The sequence below is a fragment of the Lepidothrix coronata genome, unplaced genomic scaffold (assembly GCF_001604755.1).
Source record: "Lepidothrix coronata isolate B3197 unplaced genomic scaffold, Lepidothrix_coronata-1.0 Scaffold108, whole genome shotgun sequence".
Taxonomy (NCBI): domain Eukaryota; kingdom Metazoa; phylum Chordata; class Aves; order Passeriformes; family Pipridae; genus Lepidothrix; species Lepidothrix coronata.
Window position 1 is genome coordinate 1393191 of NW_016690288.1, and position 18010 is coordinate 1411200.

The 18010-nt window shown below is 46.2% G+C and overlaps 1 protein-coding gene across 1 annotated transcript in view; it reads right to left on the reverse strand.

Moving 5' to 3' along the window:
- The window catches only part of AUTS2 (autism susceptibility candidate 2), a 777042-nt gene that overhangs the window by 70763 nt on the left and 688269 nt on the right, over positions 1–18010 (reverse strand). Inside the window, exon 6 of the mRNA XM_017824040.1 lies at positions 202–250. Within this exon, the coding sequence (XP_017679529.1) occupies positions 202–250 (49 nt within the window). The remainder of the gene's footprint in view (positions 1–201; positions 251–18010) is intronic.

An 18010-nucleotide genomic window follows, 5' to 3' on the forward strand; every position in this document is an offset into this window, starting at 1 on the left:
TATATTTTATATTAAGCAAAGCAATTACCAAGCATACAGAACACGTCTGAAACCCAGAGAAACATAAAAAGCACTAACAAGCTGATTGCGACATTTCTGCAAGACAAGTTACATTTCATCTCCCATTGAAATTGCCATGAAAAGAAACGTGTGGGGAAAGAAAAAAAAAAAATCTGTTTGGGATGTGAATTGCAGCCTTACCTTTATTTGTGACAGCGTTGAACAGTTTCTCAGAGCTGGCATCAGATGCCTGAAAGACCAATAAAAACAAACAAAAAAAAAAGTTACGTTTTGTAGCAGTGATAGATTTCCAAAGGCACGGCGGTGTATTTATACACAGGCAGAGGAATGTATAGTTTAGGGAAACAAATCAGGAGACAAAACCAGGAGCGCTGGAAGCGGCGGCTCCGGGGCCGTGTCCATGAGGTGGTGCTGTTTGGCTGTGCTTCGCCGCCCTGCAGTGCAGAGATTTCCTTGGAAAGCTTCTATTTCAGAAAGAAATGGGGTTTTTCTTCAACATTAGCTGCACGGAAACTGGATCTTTGTGCTGCCGTTATCCAACACGTTCTGACAATGACTTCGCGATGGAGGAGAGTCACGATTTGGAATCACACAGCCCAGTTCTGGGGATTTCCAGAACTGCAGATTTCTAAATCAATTTTTAAAGTATTTTTGGTATCCCTACTGTGGCAACACTCGATTTTTACCACCTTTAAAGCACTGCTGATAACTTAGGTTAGTAATTTCATCAACTGCTGCTACCAGCTCTTTCAAAAAGAAAGAGCATGTTCGTATTTAGGATCAGAATTTCCACGTCGGATTCACCTTCCTCTGAATAACTGAATCTTCACACCAAGCTCTGTGTCATCTAATAAACCTTTTCTTTTTCATCAAGACACCTTTATCCATGGAGGCTTTTCCTCCTAATATTGTGTTAGCACCCCGCCTACTCCCGCTGCTCGTGTGCCAACGCGCCAGTTCAGCTCTTTACCTGCTATAAAAAGCCTGGCCTGGGTTTCACAAAAAAACGTTGAAACTCAAAACAGCACAAAAGCAGACGGGGAAGGTAACGCTGGAAATGTTCATTTGACAAACACCCTGAGCCCAGAAGCACAAACCCCTAAGTTTCTGCAGCTATGTTTGGGCACACACACACAATACACGATATATCCAGCTACAGCCTAAACTTCTCCCTCCTCTGCGCCCACAAATGCTCTTTGATTCGGGACTGGAGCTGGGATCCAGCCCCGTGAGAGACAGGCTGCTTTTGGAAAATACACGGAAAATGTGCTCAGTAACAAAACACTCCAAAACCAGGGTTAAAACGCAACACTCAAGAAAAATTTTAGTTTTTTCCTAGAAACTGTTTTCGTGCTGGATTCAGGAAAAATAATTAAAAGCACTCTTTGGAAAGCAGGCTGTGTGGGTTTTTTTTTATTAAAGGGGAGGAATTTCTCAATTCAGAACCAAATAAAAACCATCAGACAAGCAACATAGACGTTCGCTATCTCGACTGCACTAAAAACTTCCCTGTGAAACTCCCGATAAATAAGCAGACCCGGCTCAGACTGTGTATTGCAGTGCAGCAATACACCGAAATAATTTGTTTGCCCTCAAGTTAGCGACAGACAAGATTTCTACGATTAATTGTTAAAAATAGCTTTATTCTTTTTCAGACTTCTAGACAGATTTTACTAGATTACCGCTTGGCTTATTTAAAAGCTGAGCTGGTGCATTTTGTCTCGATTAAATACCTTGTAAACACTGGATTTATTACCCAATGATGGATTTATTACGCAGTGACGACTTTCTCTAAATTAATGAAAATATGTGAATAATGCACAAATTGAAGAGATCAAGAAGGCCATGTGCTTTAAAGAACAGCCCAGTATTAGTCCAACAAGAGGCTCAATGCTTTCCTACTCTTGCCAATCAGGCTGCTTAAAAATAATCTTTTCCAGTGAATTTCAGCTGTTGTTGTCTTTTCAAATGCAGCTTTTCTCTGAAGTCAAAACTCTCCGAATGAGTCCTTCTTTTTAGAAAGAAAATTCAATATTATAAACCAAACAAACTTCTTACAGTTTCAGCTATTACTTTATTTTACCGTTTCAAAACAAAACAGCACAGGGAAGCTCTAAGTTGCATATTTACTTGATTTTTCCAAGCACTACAAAGAGGAAAACATCTTGTTATGAAGTTTGCTCTAACACCAAGTGTAAACCAACAGATTGTCTTTAAGTCATGGTTTTTCAGGTGAAACCTTTTCCTGTGCTATCATATAAACCAGTCACAAACCGTGCTGTGACACCGGGAAGTGGCACATCTTGGACATAAGTGGTGCACAACACAGCCTGCCCGGGGATGATTATCCATACAACATACATAAAAAAGGAGCAATTTTACAAAGACAAAGCTTTTCCACGAGCGAATCTCATTTTGCATTACTGACCACACACAACCGAATGGAAGAGCAACTTGAAAGAACCCCTTTGCCTGCGTTACCATAAAAATAACCTGAACCCAAACACTGGCTCAAATGGTGAGATGGAACTTTGCCTGCCTGTTCCGTTATTTAAAAATTGGGTTTTAAATACAAAATAGCAATTAGGGTGAGGAACCAGTGATACAGAGGCGAATACAATCTCTGCCAGCAGACAGACAGCGTATCAATTTCCATGCAACTCTTATTTTTCCACAGTCAGGCAGTCACATCACGCAACAACGCTAAAGGAACAAAAAGCCAAATTAATTTAAAAATCCACAACGACTCAGCACTATCTCAGATGGATGAAATTCAGTGCCTGTGCAGTGCTGACCTAAACCCTGCTCTGTACTGACAGGGATCTGCGGAGACAACAAAGTGCCTTTATGTCCACGGCGGGTGCGATGTGGCCAAACGTGGATGTTTAAGCGGCGGAGGAGCTCGGCTATCCCTTCCCTTACACCGGCCAAGTGCAACTCTCTCTTCATTCCCCTTTATCCTGATCTTTCCAGGTCTTCCTTGAGCAGCAGATGAGCAGACAGTGTCTGCTGGCACCGTGATATTTGGGGACAGCGCCGGGTCGGGCGCCCCGGGCTATCCGGGGTGTTCTTGCCCTCCGAGCCCCCCCGGTTTCGGGGCCCTTCTCCCCGGCTCCTGCACAGACAGAGCCGGAGCTGGCGACACACAGTTCCCTTCCTCGCACTTCGGCCGTTTTCCCTTACAAATCCCCTTGTTACCAAGCGCAGCTTAATCCTTTTCACCGCGAAATGAAACAACTCAGCAAACCCTGGGCTAAAAAAAAAAAAAAACCCAAACAACAACCAAAACCCAACAAACCGCACGGAAAAAAAAAAAAGACCTAAAGAGTATTTTTTGCCTCACCAAGGAATGCGCTGCCATTCAAGGGGACGTATGACTAAAATATTTCCTGTGCAGACGGCGCAGCCTGACTCATTGCTGGCACGGCGCGGCACTTGCACCGGCCCCGCACCTGCCCGCGCAGCCAGCGCGGCCCCTCCGCGCCCCTCATCCCGGCCGGGGGTGCCCGGGAGAGGCGGCCGCTCCCTCCATCCCTCCCTCCATCCGGGGGGGCCCGCACGGAGCCCCCCGCCCGTCCCCGCGTTACCTGCGCTCCGGGGGCTCGGCGGGGCTGCCGGCCCGCGGCTCATGGCGGTGCGGGAGGGGCGGGCGGTGTGCGGGAACTCCCGATCCCAGCGCGGCTCTCTCAGCGTCCCGCAGCCAAACCCCAACTAATCCTCCGCGGGGGGCGAACTCCGGGGGCCGGGCGGGCGGGCATCCTTCCCGGGCCGCCGACCCCTTCCCCCGCTCCCGCAAGATGGATCCCGGGAGGAGCGGGGCGTGCGGGGGTGTGCGGGGAGCGCGGCGGGCGCGGAGCGGGAGCTCTTAATGGAGCAGCAGCAGGACAAAGAAAACCATGTGCGGCGGCGGCCGGGGCAGCGGCGGCACCTCCGGGTGCGGGGCGGTGCGGGGCGGTGCGGCCGCGGCGCCTCCTCCCTCCCTCCGCGGGTCCAGCGCGTCCCTTCCTTCCTTCGGGCGGCTTTTTCGGTTTTTTTCTTCCGCTGTCTTTTTTTTTTTTTTCCCTGTTTTTTCTAGGGGAGGGGGTGATTGGTTTTGTTTTGGTTAAAAAGTCATGCCCGTCCTCTCTCTCCCGAGCCGAAGCGAGCTCCCTCCGGGCGCCGTCCCTCTCCCGCCGCGGCCGCGCTCAGGTGAATTCCATGGGGGAGACGCAGCGGCCCCGGCTCCTCCGGAACAGCCTCGCAAGCCTGTAATCCCCGCGGGGGCGGCCGCTCCGCCGGGCCGGGATGGGGATGCGGTGCCCCCGGACCCCTCTCCGCCGAGCCCGGGCTCGCTCCGCACTGCGCGGCGCTCCCGGAGCCGCTTCCCAGCGCCCGCCGGCTCCGCCTTCTCCCCGCCCCGCCCCGCTCTCCGACGGGTCCCCGCGGCGGGGGCGGCCCGGCCCGGGGCGGGGGAGGCTCCGCGGGAGCCGCGATCCCCGTCCGCGGCTCTGCCGGCCCGGAGGAGCCGCCGGGAGACGCGGGGATGCTCCTCGAGGGGTGCGAAGGGACCCGCGGCGGATGCGGAGCCGGACGGTCCCCGCTGCCCTCGGGATGAGGGCACACACGCACACGAGCATCAGTCGCTAAAGCTCCGCGGGAGAAAACACTATCAAAAACATCGTATTGCATTTAGCAATTTTTTTGTTTGTTTTTAAACGGAAATTTAATTTTTTTTTTTTATTGTAACTGGGAAAAAAAAGCAATGTCCTCGGCTGCAGGCAGGGCGGCCTGGCGGGGACCTCAGGCTGCTCTCTGAGTTGTGGTGACTCCCCGAGACCCCCCGTGCAGAGGCTCGCCTGACTGCTCCCAGCGCTGAACATTGTTGTGGACGGGCAGTGGATTTCCTACTCGCTGTAGGTTTTCCTTAAGCACAGCACAACATTAGTAAGAGCCACTACGGAGCATAAACACACAGATACACGATGGTATAGATGATTATTCACTGGAGCGTGGCAGTCAGAGCCAAATGGTGTTTCCTGGGAAGACGAGAGGCAGTTATGGCATTGGCACAGTAGCCACATATGGCAAGATGTTTCCTGGGAAAGGGATAAGTGCAAAGAGAGGGCTTATGGGCTCATGAGGCCTTGCCCAGAGGGTGTTTTCAAGGTTTCAAATCTTGAAATGGGTTTCAAACCAATACTGGGCTAGAAGTGCTAATGGAATTAAACTTGTGCGGGTTACACTTGGATTTGAGATAAATCCTCAGAAATAGGATTGACAAGACCAACTCACCCAACCCCTGTGGCAGAGCTCAGCTCTCCTAAGGAAAAGATGGGAACTACCTACACCAGCCAGAAAACAAGAGCAGAGCAAGAGCTGTGGCTGCCTGGTTGGCCTCACCTGAGCCAGGAGAAGACTTACACACCTAAAATCCAGTGGGAGCTCGGAAAGACACGTTTATGTCCTGGTCCACTCCAGGCTCACCTCGAGGACAGGGATGATGTGAGATGATGAGGGACTGCCCTTCTCCTGGCCCTGGGGCACCGAGGTGTGTGTGTGTGGCTCTGAGCTGTCCCCGAGCAGTGTCACAGTGACCAGGGTATGGCCACGCTGCAGTGGCTCTGGTGGCCCTGCCCACAGCAAACCCCACAGCGTGAGGGGAATGGGGAAAGCATGGTCTGAACTGTCCACACGAGCACAAGAGCCATACTTAAGGAAAAACTCATTAGAACACCTTCTGACCAACTACTGATGTAGAACTGCAGGATTTTATGCAAATAATTTCCCATTAGTTCCTCATTCCACCACTGTATGATCCATTTAAGAACAGTTTTCCCTCTCAGCGGCTTCTCCAAGAGTCTTTTTTGAGGTACAGTTCCACTGACTGTGGTGGTTTCTGCTGGGGCAGCTGCATGGGAAGATCAACAAGAGACAGAGGCACCCACCACAGCTCCACATTCAGCCTGTGGCTGCAGACACCACAGTGCTTTCCTGACATGGCTGATCCACAGTGGGAACGCTTGGCTAAAACTGTGGCAAATGGTCTCCGCTGGAAAATGAAAGAATTGTGGCCAAACTGAAAGAATTGTGGCAAACCTCAGATCCTGGTTATAGCAATGGAAACGAGTTCTCCAGGGCTGTCCACCTCAGCAGGGTTATCCCTAGATTTCCACAGCATAACTGAGCATGGATTTTGGCTGTTAAAATTGCACAGGTTTTTGCCTTTAATACATGTATATTTACATCTAATAAATATACATTGCAAAGATAATCTTGTGCCATCAGAGAGGTGGTTTCCATCTCCTCCTCTAGGAACCCAACAGAGGTGTCTTCAGGTCTGTTCTCTGAAATCAACAGTGGACAGTGGCCAAAAGCCATTGCAGCCCATCAGCTATTTCAGAGCTCAGCAAAGGAAATGGATGGTTTGAGTGCAGATTCCAGTCTCCACCAAAAATAAATTAATAAAGGCAATAAACTGGCAGAGTGTTCTCTGTACAACAACTGGAGCTCTCTGGGACTGACAGTGAGGCCGTACCTGGACGAGGAATTAAACGCACAATACCAAGGTGTGGCAGCTCATACACTCTATGAGCACCTTGGTCAAGACTTTCCACATCCTGACATGGTAAGAACAGGTCTAATTAAAGCCTAGGCTCCTCACAAGACTTTAATTTGATAAATTTAGCCCGGATTAAACTACAGACTTGTCTGTACTGGATTTTTCCAACGTTAACCACATGCCACACCTGAAATCTCAGCATACCCAGAATCAGAAATGCATTTACCTGCCCATCTCCCTGGGGCTGTGAGGGTTTATTGGCAGGGCTCTGGGCCTCATTATGTTCATTATTCGTGCCTTAGAGACAAGTTGAGGACCTCTGTTTTCCTGCTACAACATTATACATGCACGGAATGTGTTGTGTAATTCTGAACGAGAAATTTGGAGTTTGGAAATTCACCCAAAGCCAAATTAAATCAAAGGGATCCCTTCTCCCCTCAGTGATTTCAATGGCCTTTGGATTAAGCTTCCCCTTTTCCTGACAGCAATATTTTCCTGTGTTTTAGGTTATGCCTGGATAGGCTTTTGAAACCTTCTGTCTCTTATCTATGTGGGACTTTGCCAGGATTTTTTTCATCTGTCTGTGGTCTCTGTCAGCGTCGACATTTGTTTCTGCCACGACAACAGCCAAATGAAGTGCACTGAACTTGGATCAAAAGTAATTTCAAGATCTTTCACTCTCTGGAAGAGGTTTTCAGATCCAAGTATTTTATAAAAATGACCTAAAGCTGCCCAGACAGCAGGCAGGGAAGCAGACATTCGTTTCCAAGTCATAGAGTAATTCCAAAGAAGAATTACCCATCTCTGGCACAAGGACCAAACGAATATTGAAATTACAGCAGATTATATTGGATTAAATTATTCATGGCAAACCTCACCTCACCTGGAAGGTTCTGCAGCTTTTTTTCCTGGCAACATGAAAACTGGATATTCCAATTCTTTGGTATTCTGTCAAAGCCTGGAAACATTTATATTTCCATTAAGTTGCTAACCTTCCCAGAAGACAGCACAGTGTCTGAGTTTGGAGCGTGATTATTGTGCCTTATAAAGTCCTCCATAATGCTCTGAAAACAGACATGATTTTGTCCATTACTGGGTAGGAGATGCAGGGTCTTTTCCCCAAGAAAACAATTTATGGAGCTATCAGGAGAGGTTTATGACCCTGAACACAAGCCACGGTGCAATGTCCCAACCAGAAGGTACTTAAACTCAACACTTTAGGAGGTTCAAGAAAAGGACCTGTTCTCAACAGTGACCTCGACAACGGCGAAATCACCCCTGGGTTAGGCTGTGAAAAGGTCATGACAGATGCCAGTAAAAGTACTTGGTGGTGAGGGCGGGTTCTGCTGGGTTGGGCAGGGATGTTTGTGTGCAGCCTGGCCCTGGGGCGGGTGCTCCTGGTGCTCCTTCCACCCCTTCCAGCAGGGACAGAGCACTCCTGTGGGGAAAGGGTGACACAAACAGCAAATACCCCTTTGAGAAGGAAACTGGATGTAGAACATCCCTGGCTAAGTCTCCATGTAATAACGCTTTTCATTTGACAGAGCACAAAACTTTGGCGAGAGCATATTAATGACAGTGCAACTTTTTTTTTTATTATTTTTTATTTTTCTGCAGCATTCGCAAAACTAAACCCGTTTGTAATCCCTTCTTTTATGCAGAACAGATTGCAGTTTTAAGCAGAGGCCCATAAACTGCAGGTTCAAAGAAACCTGAAACTGAATTAGCATAAAAGCTGGAATTCTCATTTAGAGGAACAGCAAGGCAACTGCTCTGCAGGCAGTTTTATGATTAGGGTTTCAAATGGAAACAAAGATAAAAAGTGGGGCTCAGGGAACAATAGGGCTGCTCTCTCTTCCCTCTCCTTACAGCTTGGCCCTATAAAATACTAAGTGGTCTCCACTGCTTCCAAGGACAGAATTTAGCCCAGATTTGCACACGTGGAGAGGTTGGATAATTTTCTGAACCCATTTGCTGCACCGAAGAGAAATCCCAACTGTCCTACTGTGTGAAGCCATTTTTCCCACAGGCTTCTCCAGTGTTTGCTCCTGGAAGTGAACACCAGTGTCATCTTTCCTTCCCATTGACAACCACGAAGAGCGAGAATCCCCAGACTGACTCTTGGCCATAATTTTCAGTAAAAAACTACAATAATTTTATATCTTCCTCTGTAATCCTTCCCGTAGTTTGAGTTCCCAGGTACTAAATACATGACAGAGCAGGGGTTAGCTCCTGGAGGCCTTGCTGGGCTTTGAGCTGCTTCCCACGCTGCAGCCTAACCTGGAACATAAGATCCTATCACTGGGTAAGAAGATAAAATATAAATTCTTCCCCATCTACCAGCACTCCTGTAGTACACTTCATAAATGCACCACTTGAAAGCTGTGGCCATTATCCTCCCCTAATTTCTGCCTGCTAGCAGGTTCTGCAACTGAAGAAGTATTTCAAATTAATTTGTCTGTCAATATCTGGGTACTGAATCACCTAATAAGAGAAATATTTTTCATTCTCTTCTTCTCAGTCAGAAGAAGAGACTTTCTTATCACCAAATAAAGCATCCATTATTGCGTGCTGGAATCCCACTCTGTCATCCAGGTCATTTTTAGGCCAGAAAATGCTGAATCAGCACCATAAACCAATCAAGTAATTTCTTTCATTTTGTAACATTCAAGCAAAATAATGAAAATCACATCTCGTTTGATGAGGAGAATATACGACAGAAATCTCTTCTTCCAAGGATAATTTTCAAAGAGGTATGCCAAGGCAAGAAATACTGTTGCAAAACCATGTAGCTAATGTAGGGGCTCTTCTGCTGAACAGATAAATTCCATTTTTGACTGTCAGCTCATATTTAGATAGCAGATTATGAACAATAAATCTGTACCTTTAGCCAGCTTCTAAACCGTGCAAAGACGTTAACTTGGCAAAAGAATGACCATTACTTTGATGAATGAAACATTCACCTAAAATATTCATGTACAAGATGATAATGTCCAATTGATAACCAGAAAACACCCACCCCAGTGCAGATTTAAATAACTGAGATGTTTATGAGAGAAACCGAATCACATACATGAGAGGAGTTATTATGGCACTGTTAGGAGAACCAACAAATGGAAAAAAAAAAGCTTGATAAATATTTTCCATAACAAAACACAATTGGTTTCAGTGGGATACAGCTCTGTTTCTCATTAGTTATCCTTCACTTGTCAGACAAGTTCCATATTTCACCGAAACCCGCTGAGTATTCTTTCTAGTTTGCTGGGGAAAGTGGCCATACATTTAGCACGTTCCCTTTATGCTGTGTGTTTTCACAGGTCTTTCTTTAAAACACACTGTACATGCTTTTGCTTCTTTCCCTCAGGATAGTGGGTTTCGACATCCAAGGAGAGTTTAAAAGCAGGTAACAAGTCATCACTTTTGAAGCTGCAGAGCAGCTGAAGAGGTGCAATAGCCCCAGCAGCCATTATCAGTGCCTGCCAGGGTGCCACGCTATCAAGTTATATGATAAAGCACTCAGCTGACACCAGAAAAATAATCATTCTCTCTCTCCTGCACCACCCCCTTTTTCACAAGGAGGCTTTTTACACTCATTAAATGCAACCTTATCTCTGAAAGACTGCAATCCTCAGCAAATGACAAGTGTGCCTAATCTCATTTTCTGACAGGCGATTCTGACAGCACCTTCCTTTTGATTTCTAAGACACGTAGCTAGACATATATTAATCTGTCAGTCATCGCCCCTAGGAAGGATGGAAAAAAGGAGAGACAGAGATGAACATTTGTGAATGTGAAGGGAACAAGGCAAGAAAGGACTAAGGGTCCTTTCCTGGCTATTTTAAGCAGCTCAGCTGTGTTTCTCCACTCCCCCCACCCCAACATGGCACCCAAGTCACCCCCGTGCAGCAGAGCTGCCAACCCACCTGTCTGCAGAGGTGGGTTAACAGGCATTTTATTTCAGGTTTCAGTGTGGCCCAGCAGCTGTGGACTAGCAGCCAGCTGTGGGTGTATTCTGGGTATATTTTCATGGTCTCCCTGGTGTCCAAGGCAGTTGGATTCTCATTTAATTTCTCTGTGCCTCAACTTTCAGCACTGCATAAAACCCAAGTGTTATTGTCACCACAGCGCTTATTTTAGTCGCAGACTGGGACTTCCCAGTACTGGTACTATAAAATGTAGAGCCTTAATTCCGAATTTACAGATTATGAAGTGTTCTGCAATAACACTCTTTTTGTGCAGTGAGAAATGCTTTGTCATTGCAGCCACTGAAGCCCTGCTTGGCTTTGGTCACCAGCCTGGCTGGCACATGTTAGCAGGGACAGGCAAAGACAGGTTGGACAAAAGCATCAAGATTGAAAGCATCAAATTGGTGTCTGATCTTCACAATTCTGTATGAACACTCAAGGTGCTGTAAAACCTTTAGTACATCACAGCCTGGCTAGGTGCAAACTGGAGAGGCTGAGCAAGACTGAGTCCAGTTGCTTTGGGAGGCTTGGAAAAGGTAGGATTTCCAAGAACCCCTGGCTATGAGAAGGTGCATTTAAACCCCAAGTGTGTTATGGGGCCCTACAGTGAGTGGGAATCAGTGCAGCTCATGTGGATTTGCCACTCAGCAAGTGTGCAAAACCCAGGCACTTTATGCACAGTGTATGACATGATAAGGGGGAATGGCTTTAGTGAAAGGGGGTAGACTTAGGCTGGATATAGGAAGAAATTTTTCCTTGTGGGGGTAGTGAGGCCCTGGCACAGGTTGCCCAGAGAAGCTGTGGCTGCCCCTGGATCCCTGGAAGTGTCCCAGGCCAGGTTGGATGGGGCTTGGAGCAACCTGGGCTAGTGGAAGGTGTCCCTGCCCATGGCAGGGGGTGGGACTGGATGGGCTTTAAGGTCCCTTCCAACCCAAACCACTCTGTGATTCCATGATATGGATTGGTGGGCACAGGGCTGTGGGGTGGGAGGAGGTAGCTGGTAGGTAGCTACAAAACTGCAAAGGGGTGTAAAATAAGTGAGATTCTACAAATGGGACCCAAAGGAGGAAGGAGATGAAATGAGGTGGGAGGCAGTGTACTTTATCTTGCACAGACCTATTAGTTATGTTCCTCGGAAACACGCCTTCTCCCTCTCAGCATGTGAGTCATATTAATATTTCTACCCACCAAATGGTAAATTACAGTAAATTACACAGATTTCCCATCTAACATTTGCTGGCTGACCCGCCTGCACTTGCAGAGACCTCCCCAGCTGGCAGCACATCCTCCTGCCTGGGGACGGCCCAGGCGCCGCAGCTCCAGCTTGGCCCAGTCCAGATCCCTCACCTCAGAGCTCCTCTCCACCTCCTCTCCCTCCTGATGTGCTATATCACGGTACAGGAGAAACTTTATTGTTCATAATGGGCTAAGAAGGAAAAAAAAAATCAAACGAAAGCAAAGTACAAAGGGGCTCCTCTGCAGTGCTTTAAACCGATGCCATTTTCACAGTAATATAGTCATTAAGTACTTGTTTGATGGTGCAAAAAGTAGGCCAAGATCTTTGCTAATACATTTAATTAATCAATACCTGCACTAGAAGATGGGAACAATTAAAGTTTTCCTCCTCACTCAGACAAAGCAGCAGAAAGCTTGTGATCTACTTAAGGAGCCTGCCACTCAGTGGGAAGATGAAAAGACTCCTTTAGTTTTACTTAAGAGCTGAAATCATGTTAATACTCCAAGTGTTTAGGATGTGGCTCTCAGAAAGCCAATAAATGAGCAGTGGCAGGAAAGCTGCCTGTTGTCCTTAGACCTGTGTTTCCACCCTGATGTCATCATCACAGGAAAAATCACAAATGTATTCTGGAGTTCACTGAGCCTGAAAATAACACTGGGGATATTTCCTTGCTGTGCAGAACACTTGGATAACTGGGCCTACCAGAAACACCCAGCTACTCCTGATGGGCCTTGGAAGGGTAAATGGAAACATGACCCTGCAGTTTACATTTCTGCTGGATTTTTATTAAAAAAAAGGATTTTCTAGTTGCATTTAAGCTCCAGGATGCAGAAATGAAGGTGTAGGTAGAAAAAGTTTTCTCCTATGGGGAAAAGTGGTGGGAGGAAACTGGGCAGTTCACTGTGCAGACCTCGGGCTCAGGGAAGGAGAGACTTCTCATTTCACAATGAGGTTGCTGTTATGGGCATCAAATAAAAGAAAATTGCCCCAAATCAGCCCAAAACACAGCTGTCCTCGGGGGACTCCAGCTCTGCCCCTGCAGTAGGGGCCATCATCACCTGAGGGACAAAACTTACCTCTTTTCCACCTTTTGGGACCTCCAAAAACACACCTTGGCAATCATCCTGGTGGGCTGGTGTTGCCACATCTCCCCTGCACCCACTCCCTTGACTGTTTGGGCTCCAGGAAAAACTTTGGATAGGGGTCTCCTTTCAACCCAAGAGGCAGGACAGTGAACAGGTCACAAAGGATACAGTTGTTTCCCACCCCCCAAGGGAGTAACATCAAAGAAGACCAATGCAGGTAGTGCCAAAAACTGAATGCTGCCCAGGTTCATCTATTGTTCATCTCTGATGAGAGCAGAACTTCACCCAGGACCTCACAGCTTTCTGCTGTGGAACCAAAGGGTCCATCACGGACACATCCTGACCTTACACACAAGAGAAAGCACAGACACAGTGCTGTGTTGAAAACAAACTATTTTTTCATGCCATCATTAACAGAAATATAAATGCTAATGACCTTATAATTTGTATTATGAGAACTATCAAGATAATGTTGCAGCCAAACAAGGAAAACTTCTCCCTGGTCATCATTTGGGAAATGCTGGAGATGGACTCAAGTCATAGAGTTGATCTCTTGCTGTGAATTTGCTGCCTAGTTTCACTCCCTATTAAGCCTATCAGGCAATTTGCTGTTTCTAACCCACTTGTCAAAATTATGCCAGAGCCTCACTAATACTTTCTTTGAGGCTCCCAATTGTCTTGTGCATCTTACCCGGGATTGCAGATTGCTCAGGTCACAATACTCACAACAGAAAGGTCGACAACAAAACAAGCAGATGGATTCTGCCCTAGTCTAGCCTCCATCCAGACACCCAAATCTCTCCAAAAGTCCTGATTTGAAGTCCTCGGAAAATAAAATCCCTCTAACACAAGAAACAATTTTCAATAGCTCGCCAAGCGCTATTTTCCTTTCATTTAGGATTCTAACAAAACCTAACTTCTTTGTCTCTCAAGCTCCCTTGATCTCCTTCACTTTTAGCTGTCACATAGAGTCAATTGGCTGCACCTCTCTGCTTGATAAAGACAAGCCAACTGGTCTGATGTATCTTTAATGAGGAGGTAGGTAAGACACAGTCCAACAAGGTGCTGCACACTTTGACCCTAAGCTAGCAAAGCACTTAAATAGCTGCTTAACTTTCAGCAAAAAAAAAGCCCTTTTGAAGCTAATGGGGCTGCTCTGGCATTCAGACTTGAGCACCATTGTATAAATTTGGCTGGATTAGGGACAGAGTCTTTGCAGGGCTGAACCAGTTACTGAGAGAGCAAAACCAGTCAGAAATACACAGGTAAGCTGGTGAGAGCCCGGGCTGCTGAGTCACAGGGAAACTGGGGAAAGTCCCTCCATTATTAATTAAAGTGTCAGCCTTGTTGCACACAACACTGTGTGCGTTGTTTTGTGTTAGTGGGAGCAGGCAGGATTATTTCTGTTCTAATGGAACACTTCATAAATGGGATGGAACACCTGAAGGATCTGCAGGGATGAAGGCTTGGCCTTTACTTCAAAATAAGTGTTCAATTCTACAAGAAGGAAGGGACAAATACAAAATAATACAAATACAAATTAATGATAGGGAGGTCATGGAGAGGAAGCCAAAAGAGTAAAATTTATATCAAAGCTGAGCTATTGTTCCTGAGACTCAGTTAATCAGCTGATCCATATCCAGCCTGGATTATTCCAGGCATTACTGGAGGAGGAGAGCTTTTAGAATCTAATATAATACATGAGAGACATGATAAAACTTCAACCTGTTGTGATAATATGTTCTACTCCACATGCACCTCTAAGAAAGGCTGCCAGATCTCATCACCATTACTTATTAATCCATTTGTTCCTATAAAATCTTCTCATTTCCCCCCCTTTTTTAGGAATTCACTTTTTCTAAAGAGGAACTGATTTAATGTAGGGAAAAAGCTGCAGCGTATCAAAAAGCAAATGGAAAAATGGGTAGGGAGATAATGTTTGTTTAACTGGGAAGGAAGAGTTATTTTAGAAATATTTTACATCATTTAAAAAGCACTGAGTACTATTTTATGCCTCTAGCTGAGGAATAAAAGTCATAGTTATGAGTCCAGCTGTACATATTTCAATAGCAAAGTGAGACCGTAACAGATACATAAAAATTTCTTTAAAAAGTAGCTCAGGTAGATTTTTCATGAGTAAAACACTGGCAACCTGAACTTCAAGATAATTTGCAGCATTCCAGTGGAGCATTTTGTTCATCTGTAAAGTGCTACAGAAAACAGAGCATAGATCATTCCTCCTTAGCCCTGTGTCACCTCACTCCGGCTGCCCCGGGGCTGTGCCGTCCATCACAGCACAGTGGGGCTGGGATATGTTAGTGCTTCCAGGTTCTTTAAAATTTATGGAACGTGCCTGATGCTTGGGGTTATGGCCATTTATTTAGGAAGTTTTAGCTGATCTATAACTCGCTACTGTGCAAACAACAAAAAGTAAGGTGTTCACCAGGTTGAGCTTCTCTCTGTACAACATTACATAATATGAAAATTAAGTATTTTTGCTTACCAGCAGGTTGCAATATTCTATATTACATTGCTCAGGACATACACAGAGAAGGTTATAAAAAGCTGCCTGAGCTGGTTTTATTTGAAGAGGCCTTCAGACCAAAAGCCTTGTCTCTGCCTTGGACCTGGCAGGGAGGCTCCAAGAAGTCACCAGGGCTCCCCATTAAAATACTGTCAGCACATACAAGAGTTTTGGTCTCCTTTTTAGTTCAAACGTTGTCTGGGAGAGACAAAGAAACAAAGTGTTTGGGTCAGTGGAAATTTCTGACAAAGACTTTTCTTCCTGGCACACACAGGGACAACCCCACCAACTGTGTCGGGTTTGTCCCCCCCCGAATGACAAGGCAAAGGTCCTGATTAAAGGCCCTCGGAGGGGGGGACACAAAAGATGGCCCAGGACTTCAAAGTCAGCACACTGCTGGCCAGCGGGGAGGTCCCTTTTTTCCCCCCTCTCTCCTTTTAACTTCAGCTCCTGCTGGCTGTGGAAGGGCTTCTAATTGCATTTCACAGGGGCTGAACAAAACGTGGTCTTGTCTTCCAGACAGCAGCGACCCCGGAGGATGTGGAGATGATGTGAGGCTTCAGAGCAGGAACAAAAAGAGATTTATCATGTCAGCAAGCCATGCAGAGGCAATGGTGAAGCGTTTGCAAGGTTATTTGCATGTTGGCACATTTCTAGAGGTGAACAAGCAGTGGTGGGTTTTCCTAGAGGTGGTGTGGGCTGGATCCCTTCTCATGGCTTTGAATGAGGGGCACCTGCAACCCCCCCAAGATTTGGGCCAGGGTTTGACCTTGTACGTGGCACCAGCAGAAAGCCAGACACAGCTGAAGGTTGTTGCCTTGATCAGTGGAGTGGAGACCTCTTTTGTGCTGGAGAGGAAGAACCTCTGCCCACTGACCCAGGTCTGGAGAGGGAGACTTTAGCAAATTGTGATCTTGACCAAATGGCACCCAGGATGATCTAAGCAGCCTAATTAACATTCTCCTAGTTGTGTCTAGAGCTATGAAAGACAAGGTTTGGCTGAAGCCTGGAAGTACAGGGAAGTGGTTTTAAGGGATGTGGGATGAGAAGAAAGCCTCCAGCCAAACGTTACATAGGCATTGCCCTGCCAGTGCAGACATGGGACATGATTTCAATCAAACCTGGAACTATACTGGAACCCAGCACTTTGCCATCTTACCCTCTATTCTTAGTGACAAAAAGGTCTGTGTTAGTAGGGATGAACAAAACCCTATGTCATCCCAAAATAAAACAAGTAACAAAGTGCTATCCCTTTAATGCCTGATAGTCTCTCTTTTCCGCTTCCCTAATGAGATTGGCTTTCTCATTCTTCTTCTTTTGCATTCAAATTTCAATCTGCAATGAATTTTCCACATTACAGGATGAACCCTATATCTGTTTTCCCACATTGCACAACACTAGACCCAACACAATACATCAAAATCCCAAGAAGCAGAGTTTATTCTGCGTTGCCTTTGCCAATGCCAGACAATGAAAGCCAGCACTGCTGAGCCCTGAGCTTCCTCCATGGATGTCAGAGAGGAGAATTAGACCTGGAATGAGGTTAGTTAGTCACTGCTGATTCATCATGTGTTTGAGATTTGGATTAACAAACCATCCATCCCCCAGTCCTTGTATGCAGGCCCATGTTTCTAACAGGAGTAAGGGTTTTTTATTTATTTACTAACTGACAATGGTGGAAAGCCTCATATTCACATCCGAATTATAATAAATGCATTATAAATGAGTAAGTAGGAAACAGTAAGGAAATGATGTTTTACTTTTAAATGCTAATTATGGAGCCCTGGTGCAGTTAATGTGTAGGGTGTTCTGTCAATTTTTAATGTTTATGCCAAGTGTAGTCTTCAATTTAACATGAGCTTTTAATCCTTTGAGTACTAAATTGCCTTTTAATGCTTGCAGCACAACATTGTGTTTGCACAAAGTCAGGACTGAAAAATGAATTTACTACAAGATATGTGCATGTATGAAGGGGGGAGGAAGTACAAAGGACAAGACTTCTTTTTAATGATGTTGTTGGAACCGTACAAGAGGAAGGAACTGCTTTCAGGATGTACCTGGCAATTGTTTGCAGTGGCAAGAGGCTGCTGCTGATTTAGTGTCTCTGTTGAAGCTTTTTCAGAGAGGGCTCTTTCAGCCAATAATTTATCCAACGACTATACCAAAAATGTATAGTTTGCACCCAAAAACGAAACTTGAAGAAAAACAAAATGAAAGGAATTACCACAGAGAGGAATCTGCATGTTCAGTAGGACAAAAGCACCCATGAAGAGAGGGAGTTTTTCAGCTGACAGTACTTAAAAGAAATGCAGAGTAAAGCTGTTCTGGAAAAGATAAGTATAGTTTTCTGGGTTGGCTGGTTTGGTTTTGCCTTTTCAGCTGGTTCCCAGTTCTCAGGCTGCTCCAGTCTGTGGCTACGGCACAGCCCCCTGGGCTGAGGAAGCTCATCCCAGCCCAACACAGCTTTTCCTTCCCAGTCCGCCCTCCAGTGAGCAGTCAGACTCAGGGGAATGGCCCAGGAAGGTCCACCTTCAAGCCAACAGCACAACTCCAGCACCCTGCACACACTCTCGGGGTTTCCTTGCCAGGGGACCACGTCCTCACTTGCTCCAATGGCAGCACTGCTGGGATTTGGCCAAC